Source organism: Micrasema longulum, unplaced genomic scaffold, assembly GCF_059751315.1.
Source record: "Micrasema longulum isolate JH-2025_06_02 unplaced genomic scaffold, ASM5975131v1 h1tg001416l, whole genome shotgun sequence".
Lineage (NCBI taxonomy): Eukaryota > Metazoa > Arthropoda > Insecta > Trichoptera > Brachycentridae > Micrasema > Micrasema longulum.
The window spans coordinates 135331-155278 of record NW_028278602.1 but is presented as its reverse complement, the minus strand read 5'-3'; the positions used below and the strand labels follow the sequence as shown (position 1 = coordinate 155278).

General features: G+C 35.8%; 2 protein-coding genes across 4 annotated transcripts in view; both read right to left on the bottom strand.

The window, feature by feature from the left end:
* The window catches only part of Invadolysin (leishmanolysin-like peptidase, invadolysin), a 73549-nt gene extending 73105 nt beyond the window's left edge, over positions 1–444 (bottom strand). For all 3 annotated transcript variants that reach the window (XR_015824015.1, XM_088235678.1, XM_088235679.1), the window contains exon 1: positions 121–444. Coding sequence is in view for 2 of the 3 variants with exons in the window: in XM_088235678.1 (XP_088091804.1) it covers positions 121–357 (237 nt within the window). In the remaining variant the exon portion in view is untranslated. The remainder of the gene's footprint in view (positions 1–120) is intronic.
* Positions 445–12754: 12310 nt separating this feature from the next.
* On the bottom strand, positions 12755–19544 carry LOC148275460 (uncharacterized). The gene is made up of 4 exons (XM_088235694.1): positions 19127–19544; positions 16489–16639; positions 14630–14818; positions 12755–13305 (listed from the first exon to the last, which is right to left on the bottom strand). Exons 1-4 carry the CDS (start codon positions 19332–19334, stop codon positions 13134–13136), a joined length of 720 nt encoding a protein of 239 aa, XP_088091820.1. The 5' UTR covers positions 19335–19544; the 3' UTR covers positions 12755–13133.
* Between the last annotated feature and the right edge of the window lie 404 nt (positions 19545–19948).

The window sequence follows — 19948 nt, the reverse complement described above, 5'->3', positions numbered from 1 at the left end:
CGTAAACAAAGGTTCGCTATCTTCAAGGCGAACCGGTCTGGGTGGTTCTTTGAGGCGTCTGAACGACCAAACAACATTTAAAAAATGCGCAAAACGACAGTTCAGCTATGTGCAATTTACCTCGTCCGCTGTGGGGTGCGCGTGCCGGCATTGTCTGCCGTGGTGCCGATTCTCCGCAGAGAGGGACTCGTCCGAGTGACCCGGAGCGTTCGGAACACTGTGACATGCGACCCGGCCGCCGACACAAAACAGAATAAATATCACAGAAAATACGCACGAAATTGACCAACTGCCACTCGAAACTGCGGGGATTAAACTGCCTGTTCTTTCGCGATCTTTTTTATCTTGTTTTGACATTGTTCCTAGCTGGCGAAGTCGGAATCCGCGGCGGAGAACATTTGAGCGTCCCAAACGTCACGGCAAATCTCTGACAGAAAGCCGACTGCCATTTTTAATTTTGGTTTTGTGTACTGTCAATAATGAATAAAATTAGTGCTATTTTTTTCATTCTGGTAGCGTGCTAATGAGCGTGCTATTGCTAACGTTAGTACTTTTTCGTTTTTTATGGCTTTTAGATATTTACAGTGTTAGTAATACATACAAGTTAGTTTGTAAGTATTTAATATTTGAAAATTTTGCAAACTAAATAACATTTTTATAACTCAACATAGTTAATGTATTACAAGATATTTAGGTAGTTATAATTTAGTTAGTTGTAAAATTTCTGATTAAAAAATATTGAGCGTAAGTGCCCATGTTCTCCAAATTTAAAAAATAAGAACTTAGTTTCTTTCAATATGTTTATTTTTTGGGTGACACCGTGTGTGTTGGATTTGTCCCAACGTTTCGGCTACCATTGCAGGAGCCATCTTCAGGGTAAACTGAGTGTTTTGTAGAAAAAAAGGATGTTTTTAACAACTTGTAATTCTTACCGTGTCGCAGTCGGCAGATGGCACATTTCTATTCGTGTTTGTAGTGTGTAGTGCTGGGATCCATGTTGAGTTTAATTTAAGCCCGTCGTCTTTGTTTATGTTATTTGGGTGTCTGTGTATTTCAATTGCCTGTTGTATTATTTGTGCACTGTAACAACTGGGTTTATGTCAAATTAAGGTGTCTATAAACTGTTCCGCTATTACGGATCTGTCAGGGTGCCCAAATTTACACGTTCTTTTGTGTTTGTCAATCCTTTTCTTTGCTATGCGCCCTGTTTGTCCTATGTACACTTTATCAACGTCGGAACAAATCCAACACCCACGGTATCACCCATAAAAGAAACATATTGATAACAGTGACCGTGAAAACCTTTGCACCTACTTGGGTGTTTCTTTAAAGTAAAACAACATGGAAAAAGTTACTTTATACGTCATTAGAAAAAAATGATCCTGCTCTATAAGATATTTCATTTGCTTTTACGTTGTTTATATTTTTAAATTACAAGCCCTTGAAATGGTATATCAAGTGGACAAAAGTGAGCATTTTCGACATCTCCTTCTGGTCGCGTTCAATTGAGGGAATAAAGAAGAATATATTTTTAACTAATTTGTAGTACGACTTCAAGATTCAGTGTGAAATCGAACTTTTCATACGAAACGACGTGAAATTTAGAATCAGCGCTTAAAATTCCTTTGCTGGATAAAATGTGATGTTTTTAGGTTAACTTTTTGTCGGACTTTCTCGGCATGAAATTGAACTTTTTAACGTTATGTATGTCGCAGGGACGGAAAACTTAAAATCAACATGTAAATTGCAATATGTAAATAAAGCGTTATATTTTTATCAATAAGTTTTTACTGACTTCTTCGGTATGAAAACTTTGAGGGTAAGTCGTAGCAAATTGAAAATGAGAATCGACATTTAAAATGGCATTTCTAGATCAGCAGCGCTGTTTTTAACCCAATTTAAGTATATGGCTTTTTGATATGAAAATTCATAATTATTATTTATAGATCACTTGCCGTTTTCAAATCGATTTTTTCTTGGCTTTCTGCAGTATAAAATAAAACACACTATAGGTATTGTAGCGTTAAATTTAAAATAGACTATTATTTTATAAAATAAAAATCTGGGTTCTTATGATTTACCCAAATATTATAATTTTTAGTGAAAATTTTTGGTGAATTGTAAATAACTCGCCATTAGAAAACAAAAATCGGTTTGTGGTAGAGCAGAGTGTGTACCTCAAAACTTTGATCCCTTAGTTCAGGACAACTACCCGATTCAATAAGAAGTTATATAGCATACAAAATGAAAATAACAGGATAAAACTTTTTTAGAACCAATAAAAAATTATTTTATCTCAATCCTGAGCAAATCCGGAAAATTATTTTATCTCAATCCTGAGCAAATCCGGAAAAAATCTAGTATTATTAAATAAAATATTAGCATGGTAACGCTAATCATAATTAATTAGTAATTCACAATGCTAATGCTAATTATTCCACAGTGAACTGTCAATTACCGTGTACTTTGTTGCCAGCGCCATAAATGTATTTGATGCCTACGCTTAAATAACGTGACGGATAAATATACTGTTTTCAGATACATTTTTAAAATTTTATCTTGTCCAGTCGAATACAGTTCTGTGTGTGAAATAGAACCAGAACCTTAGACGACCGTTTTTGACTTGATGGCTGCTCTTAAGTAAAATATATAAAAGAATAAAGAAATCAACTGGAGATGAGCTCGCCACGTTATGTAATGGTTGGCGTGTTTGCCTACCATTCTTGAGGTTCTCGGTTGGATTCCTGGCACAGTGAATCGACTCAGTTAAATAATATTTTACGGACAAAAAGAAACAAACCATCAGTCCATATCAATTCGTTTGCATACAGATCTTGCTTTTTCTACATTCACACGTTTTCTCATGCGCGCACGATGATTTTTCAAACTGTTAAAATGTCCATCTTCAAATAAATATCTGTTGGATTTGGCTATGCCATGTCTTTCTCGATCTTCCATGTTCCCTGCGTCCATCAATATTCGCAATGTAAATCTTTTTAGTCGTTCTTTCACCGTCCATTCGCTCCACATGTCCAAACCAGTTGTCAAACTACATGTCCAAAACATGTCCAAACGCGGCACTTCTTTTTTAGTGTGTCGACAATGCATGTCTGAGCCTTACAGAACGCACGGATCTCGACATTTGTGCAACTTTTACTTCAATGTTTCTTTTTGTCGCCTAAAGCGTAAGACTGATCATCCTACCTTCCTGTAATGGACGATCGAGATACCCCATTGCATTTTATTTATGAATGCACTGCCCTATGCACCACCTGGCGTTCGATGATGATGATGATGATGTTACTTTGAATTTTATAAAAGGCACGTAAGCCGTGTATAATTTATCTTATACACGGTTTTTCAGGGCCAGACAGCGAAACTTCAGAGAATCATTCCTCATGGTAAGCTTTCAAAAAATCCTATTTTCTTTTACAAAAAGTCATTAAAAAATATTTTTTTAAATTATGATCTTAAAATGTAGTAAATCCTTAATGTCTCGGACAAACAGTCCCTCCACAAACTCCTACCCCTCTCCTACCCAGCCGCTTCCCTTGTCCGCGTCTTCGTTGGTCAATTTTTCTCAATTTTTGTTGTTGAGGAGGGATAGAGGTTTGCGGAAGGAATAAAACATTTAGGTACTCCATTTTGAGATTATTAAAAAACTTTTTTTTTCTGATGACTTTTTGGAAAAATTTCTTTGAAAAATTTTTTAAGCTAGCCATGAGGAATGTACCTCTGAAGTTTCACGGTCTTGCCCTGAAAAACGTGAATAAGATAGATTGTACACGGCCTTCGTGCCTTTTATGTACATAGAAGATAGATCATGCGGCTTACGTGCCTTTTATGTATATATAAGATAGATCATACGGCTTACGTGCCTTTTATGTATATAGAAGATAGATTATACACGGCTTACATGCCTTTTGTATAATATACTAAGTATATGTTACTTCAAAACTTTTTTATATTAAAACTATTTATTTATTGTTAATGTGCTGCATATCTCGGTTATAACTTCTTATTTAATTTTTCTTTATTATTTCTTTGTTTTCTACTGATTATATTTCATTTTATTTTATGTATGTATATTTTCTATACTTGTTTACAGGTGTTTTGCTTCATTATAATTGTTTTTCAGTATTATTTCATACTTTGTTAAAAGCGTAAGCCGTTGAAATAAATATAGAAGATAGATCATACACGGGTTGCATGCCTTTTATGTATATGGAAGATAGATCGTACGCAGGTTATGTGCCTTTTGTATATATAGAAGACAGATTATACACGGGTTACGTGCCTTTTATCTATACAGAAGATAGATCATACACGGCTTTTGTGCCTTTTATGTATATAAAAGATAGAATATAGACGGCTTACGTGCCTTTAATGTATATGGAAGATAGATCATAAACGGCTATTGTGCCTTTTATGTATTTAAAAGATAGAATATAGACGGTTTACGTGCCTTTTATGTATATAGAAGATATTTTATACACGGCTTACGTGCCTTTTATGTATATAGAAGACAGATTATAGACGGCTTACGTGCCTTTTATGTATATAGAAGATAAATTATACACGGCTTACGTGACTTTTATGTGTATAGAAGCTAGATTATACATGGCTTACGTGCCTTTTATGTACATGTAAGATAGATTATACACGGCTTACGTGCCTTTTATGTATATAGAAGATAAATTATACACGGCTTACGTGACTTTTATGTGTATAGAAGATATATTATAGACGGCTTACGTGCCTTTTATGTACATAGAAGATAAATTATACACGGCTTACGTGACTTTTATGTGTATAGAAGATAGATTATACATGGCTTACGTGCCTTTTATGTATATGTAAGATAGATTATACACGGCTTACGTGCCTTTTATGTACATAGAAGATAGATTATACGCGGCTTACGTGCCTTTTCAAATTAAATCAAATCAGGGTTCGATGTTCGATGATGATAATGATGTTATTTCGAATTTTATAAAAGGCACCCAAGCCGTGTATAATCTATCTTATATATATATTTATGTAAAAGGCAATGTTCGTGTATGTATCAAAAATAGATTAAAGAACTACGGGGCCAATTTACGTGCGGTTTTTTTTGTGCGGGTATTTTTGTAGCTCTTAAAATCTTCAACAATAGTTGAGTTTGTCCAAATTTTTGCGGACAAGGACTGGATTCAACTCCCCGGGAAGCTAGAGAATCCCGAATGGACAACCGGGTATTTACAAAGATTGAGAACTATCAGTATACCTAATTGTAATTCGTTTTTCTTAGTACAACATTAATAATTCAAGACGTTTCCTCGCCTTTGAAATGTATGCAAATTTTATTTGACTTCTCGGTGAATAAACTGGAGCATATTAAATATAATTTCGTACATTTTGGAAACTGAAACAATAATGAAAACGGTAGTCAAGGCATTTATTTATTTGACGGACTTTTGCAGTCTATTCCAGCGATGGTAAATACAATTAATTATAATAAATACAGGTACAAATAAAATAAAATACAACTAAATAATATTAAAGCTAGGACAAAAAAAATATAAATTACTACCTCAAGACAAGATTCGGTCTATCTTAGTGATTTTTTAAATCTATAAAGACTTACACAAAAAAAAAGTTCAGATCTTGTCTCGAGTTTACAATACGACACAATCGGGACATTGGTACATGCGAGCAATAGTTTGTGCTGTGTTGATCAAGGAACAGCACATTATTATTTCGCAACCGGCGGATCGGAACATTGAATGCCACTTGTTCCAGTAACGATGGTACATCAATTAAGCCATTCAGCAAATTAACATTGATATGGAGTCAATGTTATTTCTACGTTTTTGTAGACTTGAGATTTTTAACATTGACTCCATTTCTCTGTAAGTGTAGTCTCTTCTCTCGAGGCCGATCATCCATGCTACTTTTCTTAGCAAACGATGTTGCACCGATTCGATATGATTTATCCGGTCTGCATAGAAGGGAGGCCGGATCACGGATGCATATTCTAAAAGAGGACGAACGTATAGTATAGTGTTTTGACTGTGAACATATTAGTAAAGTCACTAGATGTCCCGCTAACGAAACCCAAGAGTTTTAGTGACTTTTTAATCATAGTATCAATATGTTAATTAAATGTAAGTTTACAGTTCATGATAACTCCGAGTTTAACAGGGCTAATGTAGGTTTACGCACTATTTCTGCATAAAAATATGATTAATAAAATCAATATAAAACAACTTTGATTTCAACCACTCATCTGTTATATTTTGTCAAGCGATGTCTTTCTCGGCGTTCCTCGTGTTCTGCATCCATCAACAGTCGCATTTTACCGTATTTTCGTCAATAATATGCGTATAGACACTGTTGTATAACGTAAACATTTGAAATCAGCCATTAACATTAAGAAAGCCGGTATAATATAATATTATTGGTAAAATTAACTTGTTAAGAGAGTGAAAGTATTATGAAATCGTGACCCGCCATGAACTGCCAAACTGAATAATTATGTATGACCATTAAGCTGTTATGTTTTACAAATTACTAATGAATTAAAAGTAATTCTACAAGAGAAATAGAGAGGTTTTTTGAGAGGCGAATGTAGAAATTCAAGTGCGGTGATCAACACAACATTTTTTGAAAAAACAAGATTTTTAACGCGGATTGAGATCTTCGGCATTCTGCGCATTTACAGTCTGGGCATTTACAGAGCTTATGGCCCGTCATTGGCTGGTTTAAGTGGCCACTTTCAAACTTCACTAAAAGCAACCGTTGGCAGAATTGAAGAAATACGGATGCTCAAACATAGGCAAAATGGTGAATGTTACACAGCGTGTGTAGTCACTTAAACCAGCCAATGACAGGTCATAAGTCCTGTAAACGTCTAGACTTGCGAGATTTTCAGCCAAAACCGAAACCTATTGAAATCTTGTATTTTTATGTACGTGTTTGGATAATTTATATAGCGCCATTTTTGTGAAAATCACCGCAATGGCGCTGTACAATAAATAAATATCCCAGCACGTCTTGCAGCTACAGAGCGCATGGACGGTTGGGATTCTAGTTCCTCGTCTCAAATAATTATGAATATCAATTTTGATATATTACAGCACGTCTTGCAGCTACAAAGCGCATCGACGAGTGGAATTTCAGCCACATAAGAATAATTTAAAAAGTAAAAAAGTGTCCTATATAAGACTTCATATTTATCCAGAAATAGTGTCTATATAAAACTTAATATTTACTCATAAATCGTGTCTATATAACCCAGAAATGCTGTTTATATCAGACTTAATATTTACCCAGAAATGGCGTCTATATAAGACTTAATATTTACCCAGAAATGGCGTCTATATAAGACTTAATATGTAACCAGAAATGCTATTTATATCAGACTTAATATTTATCCAGAAATGGTGTCTATATAAGACTTTATATTAACCGAGATATGGGTGTTTATCTAAGACTAAATATTAACCCAGAAAGGGTATCTATAGAATATAAAAATATGTTTATATAAGGCTCAATATTTGCCCAGAAAGGGGTAAATATAAGGCTTCATATTTACGCAGAAAAGGTTTATTTTTAAGACTAAATATTTACCTAGTAATTGGTTTCTATATGAGACTTAATATAAACTCAGGAATGGTGTCTATTTAAGGTTCAATGTGTGCTATGTGACTATAGTCCTTAAAGTGTAACATGATTAGAATGACAGTTGTCAGAAAAAGTGACGACATAACTTTGTAGTAACGTCAAAGGAGTTATTTATATTGACACACGAAAAATCATTTGTATCTGGCGTGTTAATTAATTTTTTTGATACAATTCTTGAAACATTAAAATATAAAATTAGCTTTAAAACTAAAAGAAAACTAAAATAAACCTAATTATTAACGACGTTCTTACAAGGTTACATCATTTTGCAAAAACGTTAGAGATGGGACAAATTGATCAATGTAAATTGATCGAACAAAAAATAATTCGTTTGATGTTGTTCATGAAAAAAGTGTAAATGTCTCATTTTTTGGTGAATAATTGTGTTAAACACACTATAATAGGCTTGTTTTTGCGTTTTTGATATAAATTTTATTGAAATGGTGTCTATATAAGACTTAATATTTACCCGGAAAAGGGTGTTTATATAAGACTAAATGTTTACCGCAAAACCGTCCAATTTTGCCCGCAAACACATGCCAATAATCTTAGTCTTAATTACCTAAATGACATTTTTAATATCAGGTAGGTATACACATTTATCGAAATGACGAATACTTATACCTATGTTGTGAGAAATAATAACTGTTTCGGGAATATAGTTAACGAACAACTAAGAAGGTTAAAGCTAAACGACATCAATTTAAACAAATTATAGGGGAGAAGTGGGATAGTTGATCCCGCGGGATACTTGATCCCCATTCAAATTTGGCGCTACTAGATATTTTATCACTGCTCTTTTGGCACCACTGGGTAGCGGCTATAGTGTTACCTTTGTTTTAATAAATGGTCGTTACCTCTGAAGAAGCGTAAACGAATAACAAATATTTTTCTGTTTTGTGACATTGAAACTTTATTTTACGCGTGCAAGGTAAGTTTTAACCATTTTAATTCGTGTAGTTTATGATTATTCTACCTTAATCGGTGAAACATGTGTACTTTGACCTACAAAACACCATTACATTGATATTATAATTGTAACTCCTCCAGCTTTAAATTTCAATTTTAACAAAAAATGTCAACAGAGGGATAGTTGATCCTTTGAAGTGGGGGATACTTGCTCCTAGGATCAAGTATCCCACTTCATCTATTTTTTAAACTCTTGATATCAAACCTGCAAAAATCATTGCCGTGAAATGATCGAAACGGGTTGGCAAAATGACTTCAGCGGAACGAGGCGAGCTGGTTACGGTGTGTGCTGCTATCAGTGCTGTCGGTGGTCACAAGCCTCCTTTAATGATCTTTCCCAGAAAAAAACTGGGAGGACAGGTTTACTCAGCCATGCACCTCCTGGCAGCAATGCAGCAACACATGCAAGTGGATGGATGACTTGCGCTGGTTTTTTCAAGTTCTTAGAGCACTTTGTTCGTTTCGCTCAGCCAAGAATAAGAATAAGAATAAGCTCAGATAAGAAGCACCTAATTATAATGGACAACCACGAAAGCCATTGCCCACTGGAGGCTGTAAATTACGCGAGACAACGGCATTGTTGTGCTTACAATTCCACCGCACACCTCTCATAAGCTTCAGCCTTTGGACCGTGCCGTTTTTGGCCCACTGAAGACCTACTACTCCCAGGCAGCATCTAATTTTATGCTCAAGTTCCCTGGGAGAACTATCACAATCTACGACATTGCCGAACTCCTTGGAGAAGCATTCCCTCGAGCCATGGCACCAACCAACATCATAAGTGGATTCAAAGTAGCAGGAATATGACCAGTAAATGCAAACATCTTTACTGACGATGAATTTATGACCAGCGCTGTCACGGACCGTCCAGATCCAAATGATCCAATACAGTCAGCGCCTAGTACACCAGTTTCTACACAGCCCGCATCATCTGGGGCCCTGGAACCTTGCACTCCAACATCAAATATTCTTCCAGATCCAATACAGTCAGCACCTAGTACATCAGTTTATTCACAACCCATATCATCTGGGGTCCTGGAACTTTGCACTCTAACATCGAATATATCTGTAAAATATATTTCACCACAAGACATCATGCCATATCCAAAGGCAGCACCTCGTGTGCAATCATCTCGAGGTAGAAAACGGGGGCGCTCTCGTATCCTGACTGATACACCTGAAAAGGCAGAAATTGAAGAACTTGCTTTCAAAAAGATAGCTAAGGAAGCTGCGATCATGAATAAAAAAGAACAATAACTTCAGAAACTTAGAAACACTGAACTTTTCAATTCCACTGATGAAGATGAGGATGATCTTTCCAGCCTTCCAGATAGTAGCAGTGGCTCTGATTTCCTTTCAGATGATGAAGAACTTATTGACGATATCAAACCAGAGAATGATGACTACGTTTTAGTCAAGTTTTCCACCAAAAAAACAGTCAAGTTTTATGTTGGGAAAGTTTTGAGTCACAATGAAAATACCTTGAAAGTGAAATTCTTGAGGCGGAAGGAAGAATAAGTTGTCAAAGCCGCCCGTCAGCGGAACGACCAGGACAGCTAGCATCATCAAGTTTAGACAAAAATTTGATGCTGTTTTCTAAATAATATAATTTCCATTTTTAATTGGCTATAATTACTAATGCTGTTTTTATGGGTGGGATACTTGATCACCGGGATCATGTAACCCACTCGTGGGGATCAAGTATCCCTCATGGACAGGGATACTTGATCCCCGCGAGTGTCTTACAAGAACTGATCTACTACATTTGTTTCGCGAGAAAAGGGTTCTAAATGCACGCCTAGTGGAAGGTAATACATCACATTATGAACCTGGTGCAAAAAAAGAACAAAATAGCTATTACACTCTGAGATAATTCATGAAAACTAAAACAGGGATCAACCATCCCACCTTTCCCCTATAAATTATTTCGGAATCTAAGTCCATAGCTACGAAAGTGAAAAATTATCGTTTGAGGGTGGATAATGATGGAGGCTGGTTAACTCCAGATATAATATAAATGATCTAAAAGAAACAAATTGTATGCCATGCAAAAAATGAGAAATGCTTCAGAAACTATTAAAAGCAATATAAGGAATATAAAAACACAATCAAATGAATTAAGAAAGGCAAAGAAGAATTGCATTAAATTATCCACAATAGTGATAATATTTTTTTAAATCTAAAATACTTAATGAGTGCAAAACCTTCATAATAGTTTTAATTTCATTATTTTAAATAAGAAAGTGACAACCCTAACACATTTTTTCGTTTGGGCAAAATTGACAACCCAGAGGCTCAACTTATGCCTTTTAATTTGCCAATGGTCAAAATTCTTGATTTAAGCTACTGACAGCACATACATGATCTAAAAACCTTTGTCTATATTATGCAACAAGAAAAACTTAACTTTGTCTTTGCTATCGAGCAGTATATTAAAAAACACAGAGTCGTAATTGGCCCGCAACAAATTACACGCGCACTTTGACAGGTTCTGACAAGCCACTGAGTAAAGTTAGTGACTAAAGCTTCTGAGGGAAGTTAGTGACATAAATCTACTTTCGTCCTTAATGTACCAAATTTGCCGAAATCAAATGGAAATATATTTGTTCAAAGGTTGATCTTAAGCTCGGGTTTCCTAAGACAGCGGTGCCCGTATTTTAACGGCCGTAGTGAACATTAATGCGGTTGACAGCCGTCGTATCGGTGACTAGAGAGTGGTTTCCTATAAAAATGGTGTTGATAACACCGTTAAAAAATAAAACCACTCTCTAGTCACCACTACGACGGCTGTCCACCGCATCACCGTTCACTACGGCCGTTAAGATACGGGCACCGCTGTCCTAGGAAACCCTAGCTTTAGATTAGACTTTTTGGGCAAAATTGGACGGTTTCGCGGTACCCAGAAAGTGTGTCTATAAAAGACTAAATATTTACCCAGAAATGGTGTCTATATTAGACTTAACTCAGGAAGGGTGTCTATTTAAGGTTTAATATGTGCTATGTGACTAAATATTTACAAATAAATGGTGTCTATACAGTGTGTTCTTTAAACCCTGTCACATCCGAAACCACGATGATCAGTATGAGCCAGAAGACATATTGGCACATTAAAATATTTTTTTAGAACAAATAAAATTTACAAAAATAAAATATTTAAAAAAACAAATGGTTGCTTACATCTGCAGGGGAGAAACGAAGAGGGGGGAGGGGGGGAGTCTGGTACACTGTCGACCGCGCGACAGCGCCCCCCTCGCTTCTCCCCTGCAGAAGTGAGCAACTATTTGTTTATTTCAATATTTTTTTTTTTCAATTTCTTCGTTCTTAACATTTTTTTAATATGCTAATATGTCTTCTTCCCTTACTGATAATCGTGGTTTCGGATGTGACAGGGTTTAAAGAACATCCGTATAAGACTTATATTTACCCAGAAATGGTGTCTATATAAGACTAAATATTTACCCAGTAAGGGTGTCTATATGACTCAAGAAAGGGTGTCTATGAAATACTAAATATTTACCCAGAAATGGTGTCAATATTAGAATAAATATTTCTTCAGAAGAGGTGTCTATATAAGGCGCACTATTTACCAAGAAAGGAGTCTATATAAGGCTTAATATTAATCCAGAAAGGGTGTCTATAAAAGACTAAATATTTACCCAGAAAAGTTGTTTATATAAGACCGAATATTTACAAAGAAATGGTGTGTATATAAAACTAAATATTTACCCAGAAATGGTATCAATAAAACAAACCCTTAACCCAGAAAGGGTTTCTATATAAGACTAAATATTTCCTAGAAAGGGTGTCTATGTAAAACTAAATATTTACCCATACTTAGTATATATATATATATTGGATAATTTATATAGCGCCGTTTTTGTGAAAATCACCTAAGGGCACTGAGACTATATGTTACTTAATATTAATCCAGAAAGGATGATTGAAAAAACTAATATATAATTGCTCAATATTCACCCAGGAAGGTCATCTATATATCGTCTACAAGGCGATATTTGTCGCCGCATTGGAGTGGCAGGATATGATCCAGTCGGGCACGTTAAGTAAGTGAGTAACAATTTACAAGGTATAAGATTACAATTTAAAAATAAAACCAATCACATATTTCTAATTAATATTTATTATGAAGTAAGGTTTATTAAATACATCCGTAGAGTTTTGATCTCTGTTTTCAATATGTATCGTCTTTTTATGGATTCATTCTGACGTTTCGGCTGCTGTTGCAGGAGCCATCTTCAGGGTAAAGTATTGTGTAGTGTTTATGTACTAGTTGTATACTGTGTCGCAGTCAAACACAAAAACAAAAGAGTGTGTGAACTTGGGCACCCTGAAAAATCACCTACAAAGGACATTTTGTAGAAAAACCTCGTTTTTACGCTCCTCAATTTTACGTTTTCCCGCTCTTTACGCCAAAATGTTTAGGTCCCATTTTTTCCATACATTCTCATTCAAATATCGGGGGTGTCGAGTCAGCGGCCTCCTCAACCGCTCCTCTGGAAGGATCCGGCGGTGTAGGCCTCCCTCCTCAGGGAAGGCAAGAGCCCCCTGAGGCTGGACTCGTCCCGGGCCCAGTCGTACCCCTGCCCAGCCACCAGCAGTTTGCCCGTGACCAGACGCATCACCTCCATTTTCCTCAGCATGAACTGCAGCTGTCTGAGAAGTACAAAGATACAATAAACTTAGGAATATGGGAATCCTTAATAAGGAATTGGAACTGTTTCAAAGTTACATGAAAAACAGAAAGCAAATAGTAAAGATTAATAATAAATCTAGCGACTAAATTGAAATTTCATTTGGCGTCCCTCAGGGAAGCATACTTGGACCAATTTTGTTTCTCATCTATATAAATGATCTTTGCAATTTATCTATAAAAAGCTCTTTAATTAGCTCCACTGATGATACTATGCTACTATCTCAAGGAAGCTCATGGGATATTGTATTTGGAAAGGCTGAAAATGACTTAAACTTAGTAAAAAATGGTCAAATTATCTAACACTAAATCACTCGAAAACGAAATACATAACATTTAAAATTGATAATAAAACTATATTTAATCCAAATCGTTCCTTAACTATTCACAGCTGTAATTACAATAACAAAATTCCAAATATTAAATGTATTTGTAAATCGTTGGACAGAGTAGATTCAATTAAATATTTAGGCATTTATTAAGATGGGAATTTAAGATGGAGAAATAGGGAAAGTATCTGGAAGGTATATTTACTAGGGATGGAATGACTGAGAAAGATATTGAAAGGAGGGGGAGTGCCGGGAACAGAGTGAACGGTGCACTTAAATCAACCTTGGCAAATAAATGTTTGTCGCGAGAGGCAAAATTAGCAGTTCACAACAAAGTCCTAGTCCCGACCCTGATGAACGGGAGCGAAGTGTGGACTTGAAAAAACGGGGATGAAAGTAGGCTGAAAGCTGTCGAAATGCGATCTCTCAGGCGAATGTGTGGTAAAACTATGTACGATAGATGCACAAATGTCAAGATCCGTACATTACGTAAGGCTGAGGCAAGTATTATCGACAAAATCAAGAAAGGAGCTCTGGGCTGGTTTGGACATGCAGAACGAGTGGACAGCGAAAGAACAGCTAAGAATATTCACAATGCGAATGTTGATGGATGCAGAAATAGAGAAAGACATGGCATGACCAAATCCAACAAATACTTGAAGATGGACATGTCAAAAGTCGGAATAATCGGCGCGCGTGCATGAGAAGATTTACAAATGTAGAGGAAGCGAGATATGTGTGCAAAGATAGAGTGTTGTGGCGTTCTATCCTGTCTGCCTACCATTACGGGTAAACGGCGTGATGGTTTGTTGTTGTTGTTGTATTGAATCCAGTTTCTGTAATGTTCTCAATGTTGGTAATAAATTAATGAGAAAATGAAAAACACGCCTCAATTTGAGTGCATTGCTCTGTTTACCGCTGGGCGCAAATATAGAAATTAAATTAGTACAACTCTCACTCGTCAACTGGTTCCGGTTGCTTCTCCTTGGCGACTTCGGCGTTCCTCTCACGGGAGAATTCCAGGGAGGCCTTCTGCCACTCCTCGGCCACGCCGGCCAACTGCTCGGCGCATCCCCTCTCCTCCTGCTCGAGCCGGTCCAGGTACCTCTGCTCCTCCGACAACGAGGCCGTCAGATCCTTCACTATCCTAACAGGGGGAGAAACATATATTACGACTATGGACGCGGCGACGAAGGCGCATTTTACGCGAGTTCGATAGGCTCAGGTGAGGAGAGCAGCTTAAAGCTGATATGCCTTAATCTATTTTAATGAAAGTTAGCTGTTGGCGGTTTTCCCAAATAAATCTAGTCCATTTTTTAATGCCACGTCTTCCTCGGTCGTCCTCGTCTCGCGTTACCGTTCATTCTTGCCATATATACTTGTTTTACCATTATTTCATCGTCCATTTGTTCTACATGACCAAACCATCTCAGAGACCCTTCTTAATCTTATCAATTATACTCGATTCAGATTTACACTCTCGCCTGATCTTCATTATTTGTAACCCTGTAATACATTGATTTCCCTCACATTCGTCTAAAAGATCGCATTTTTACCGCATTCACTCGGCTTTCATCCTTCCTCTGCCAGTCCCATGTTTCACTTCCATACATAAATGTTGGGACTAAAACTTTGTTGTGCACTGCCAGTTAAGCTTCGATTGACATATTTTAATCAGCAATTACTGCCCTTAGTGCGCCGTTCATTTTGTTGCCCGCATTCACTCTCCTTTCAACATCTTTTCCTACTCGTCCATCTCTTGAAAACATGCTTCCCAGGTACACCATTCTTCTACTTGTTCGAGACATTCGTTGCTTACATTAATTATGCAGTCAGTAACCTCACTGCCCCTTTCAAATACCATCACTTTTGACTTACTTTCGTTCATCGCCAGTTCGCTCTCCAGGCATACATCATACATTCTAGAGACTAGCTTCAATTGAAAAAACTGCATCTAGTCCTTAAAATATAGCTTGATTAAAATGACAGCTGTCAAACTGTCAAATGCCACTAGTGATGGGAAATTATTGTTTTATCAGTTTTTTCATGCAAACATGCGTCTCTGTTTCTGAAAATTTATATATAAACGCAAAAACAAGCCTATTATAGTGTGTTTAAGACAATTATTTACTACAAAATAAGACATTAAATACTTTCTTTACATGATAACAATAAATGATTTTTTTTTTATTCGATCGATTTACATTGATCAATTTGTCTCATCTCTAATATTTTTGCAAAATGACGTAACCTTGTAAGAACGTCGCTAATAATTAGGTTTATTTTAGTTTTTTTTTAGTTATAAAGCTGATTTTATATAATTATGTTGATTTATATGTCAAGCATTGTATTAAAAAAATTAATAACATCCCAGATACGAATGATTTTTCGCATGCTAATATAAATCACTCCTTAGATGTTGGTCCAAAGTTATGTCTTCACGCAATTGCAACAAATTAAAATCTAAATAACTCCCCAGGAAGGAAATCCAGCCTGTCTACAGATATTTGGACATGCTCAAAACATTGTTGCAAAATATTTCAATAAGAATATAAATTGTTTTAAGCTTTCTTAATCACTTACAAACAAATATTTACCGATGAAAAGTTACACAATCCTTTTTACATTGTTTATCCAAAAGGTTTTTACACATTTTCATGACACAAGCAGGCATTTTGGTTTTGATTCTAAACGCCACGCCTGGCTGGCGGTTAAAGAACGACTAAATACGCATTGGGCATGAGTTAAGTGTCATAATTTTTGAGGGCTCAGGGCATGTCTAAGGGTGGGCGCTATCATTGCGCCGTCTGTACTTACATGCTGTCTTGTGAATTCCTCTCCCCGTAGTGTATAGAGTTTGATATGGCCGCCATTTGCAAGGCTTTCCCCCACCTGAGGCGCGAGTCCAGTGTTTTGACCAGTCCGTCGAGAGCCATATTGGTGTCTATATTACAGTTCGGCATCATCCCTACAGCAAGAATTGCAACGATAAGGAACTGTGCGATTAAGATACAATCAGGACTACTAGACTTAATGTGCCCTGTTCCGGACGCACCAACATAGAGTTATAATATTTATTTATTAACGGACATTGTCCGTGTACACAATTTATAGGGTTTAAATATTACAATAAAATACTAGTTTAAAGTATTAAAAATAAAAAAAAAGAAGCATTGACAAACATAAGGGACATCGAGACAAGATCTGGACTATTTATTTAGTGCTCGTTTAAATCGTTGGAAACTGAAACCAAAAAAGTCCAGATCTTGTCTTGAGTTAACAATACGACAAAGACGGGTCATTGGAGAATTGAGGCCATAGTTTGTTCATTACTTCATTGTTTCTCAACCTACGAGTCGAAATATTGAATTTTACTTGTCCCAGTAATGATGGAACATCGATTATACCATTTAGTATGCCGAACATATATATGGAGTCAATATTAGTTCTACGTTTTTGTAGACTAGAAATATTTAACATCGACTCTATTTCAGCATAAGAGTAATTATCTCTCTCTAGTCCAAGCATCCACGCTACTTTTCGAAGCGAGCGATGTTGGACTGATTCAATGTGATTTATGCGATTGACATAGAATGGAGACCAGACCACTATTCTAGGAGGCATATTCTAGAAGAGGGCGAACAGTCGAGCAATAAAGAGTTTTGATTGTACGGACATGAGTAAAATCAGAGGATATTCTGTTAACGAAGCCAAGTAATTTCAGTGATTTATTTACTGTATTATCTATATGCTCGTTGTATGTCAGATATGAAATAATAATATAATGTTAAATTACCTAGATTATAAACAAACTACAAAAGGGATGGAGAATACCTTAAATAAGGTAATATGGAAGTCTAGGCCTTTACAGGGCTTATGACCTGTCATTGGTTACACATAGTTAATCTATGTAATGACTCCCTTAAAATGCTTGGTTTTGTTCTTAGAAATGCCAAGATCATTTCCAACACTCAGATTATGAGGACATTGTATAATTCCTTGGTAAGAAGTCGTTTGGAGTTTAGTTCCATTATTTGGTCGCCACATGAGGCTCGATACTCTTTGATGATGGAGAGAGTGCAAAAAAAATTTCTGCGCTATCTGTAGCTAATAGAGTGTGGATATTATCCTCGGCTCTTCCCAGTCGACTTTTTACTGGGGATGCTAGGCTACAGTCATTATGGAGGAGGAGGGACGTTCATTTGGGTGTTCACTTTTTCCAGGTGATCGGTGGTCGCATACATAACTCAGAAATTCTGATGGATGTAGGTCTGTTCGTACCTGATAGCTATCTTCGACAAAGACAGCATCGATTGTTTTACCCACCACGATGCAGAACCAACCTGCCAATGTTATGCCGGTTGGTAGAGCAATCTTGCTACTTAATCGCATCGCCTCGGATGCCGACATATTTCACGACAGTGGGCCTTCCCGTAGGAAAGCACTTTCTAACTTTTAATTTTTCTTTTTACATTTTGTTATATTATTTGAATAACATAACTATCTACTGTAATTTGTGATCTATTATTGTATTTAGAATGAATTGGGTCTTTTTTCTGTATTGTTCTAAATATCTGAATAAATAAATGAAAAAACGAAATGAAATGAAAGTGGCCACTTTACACTCTATTTATTTATTTATTTACTTAAGTTAGTTTATATTACATTGTATATTAACTAATATATTTACAATTATAACAAATACTTATTAAATATTTCTTACATAACTACATTATTACAATAAACATAACATTTTTTTTTTAAATCCGTAAGTTTTCTTTCATTCTTCATACTTTCAGGCATCTCATCATACAGTTTTAACCCTTTATACATTAAGCTATTTTGTGATTTTGTTTTTTTCTTAAGTGGTAGTCTTATCCTATTTCTATTTCTTGTCCTATATTTATGTACATTTCTATTTAATATAATTTCACTTATAAAATACTTTGGCATGAGATTATTAAACACTTTATATATAAATACAAATACATTGTACAATAGTCTTCTCTTTATTCCTATCCAGTTCAATTGTTTTCTCATTTTTTCAACACTATTATATTTGCTTTTTTTCAGTATAATTCTCATTGCTCTATTTTGTAGTATTTCAAACTTGTTTATGTCTCCCTCGTTAGCTAAATATAATATAGTAGAGCAATAGTCCCAATGAGGGGCAATTATTGTTTTGTATATAAGTTCTGCACTCTTTTTATTATTTTTTTTTCGAATTCTTCCTAGGAAGAAAATCTTTTATGAAATTTTCTTATGTATATATTCAAAGTGTGATGTAACATTGTGTCTTTCTACTTTCCTTTGTAATAATTTTCTATTAATAAGTATATCCTTAAAAATGCCCATTAGGCGAATATAAATAAATAAATGTACTCAAATCTAGCAATAGCAAAGCGTTTTCGGGTTCAGCTCGTATATTGAATAGAATAGGATCCCGGTAGCTTACCTTTTTGTTGGCTCGCGTTTACCAATATGGCTTTGGAGTTGAAGAACTTGATTTCATCCAATTTATCGTTAATTATCTTCTCCCATCGCTCCGTGCCGTTTTCGTAATCTCCGACATCATTACACGGCACCAGTCCTATCAGGGCTGCCTTTATCGTATCGTCCAGGTACTGAGCGGCCCTCGCCAGATCCCTGAAGCCGGCGGCCATCGCGCGACGAAACCACACCGTACTTTTAATCTGTGACCGCACCAAACAACTTTAAACGGTTGAAACTAAGCCGATACCCGGCTACTGTTGATTTTTGCGGTTCTGCGAGTTTACAGACGTATTTAAAACAAGTAAAACATAAAGTTCAACAAAAGACGAACAAAATCGTCTACTCGGATTTGATCGGATATCTGTAGTCTGTGGATTTGATTTGACAGATGTTTGAAAATTTGAAGTTTGAAATTTTTCGTTGGCGCTAGGGACGTGCAGCGATAATAAATTATTCGATTATTGGGTACCTAACTAAAAACACGGTCATTGCATCAATATTTTTTCAACCTCAAATGGATTCAAACAATTATCTTCAAAAACTCGAACAGACCCAATTTCAAAGTCTAAGATTAGTTAGTAATACGAATAGATCAAGTCAAAGAAGAAATCATGTGCTGGAAACAACTTATTGTAAAACAAGGCTAGCACAGAGACATGCATATTATATGGGCCCACATTTTTTTATTTTTTTTACTGATTTCATTGTTCCCGAACTTTCAAAATTTCCATTCTTTATATACACACACACTATCCTGGATTCAAACTAAAGATCTTTATTTTTT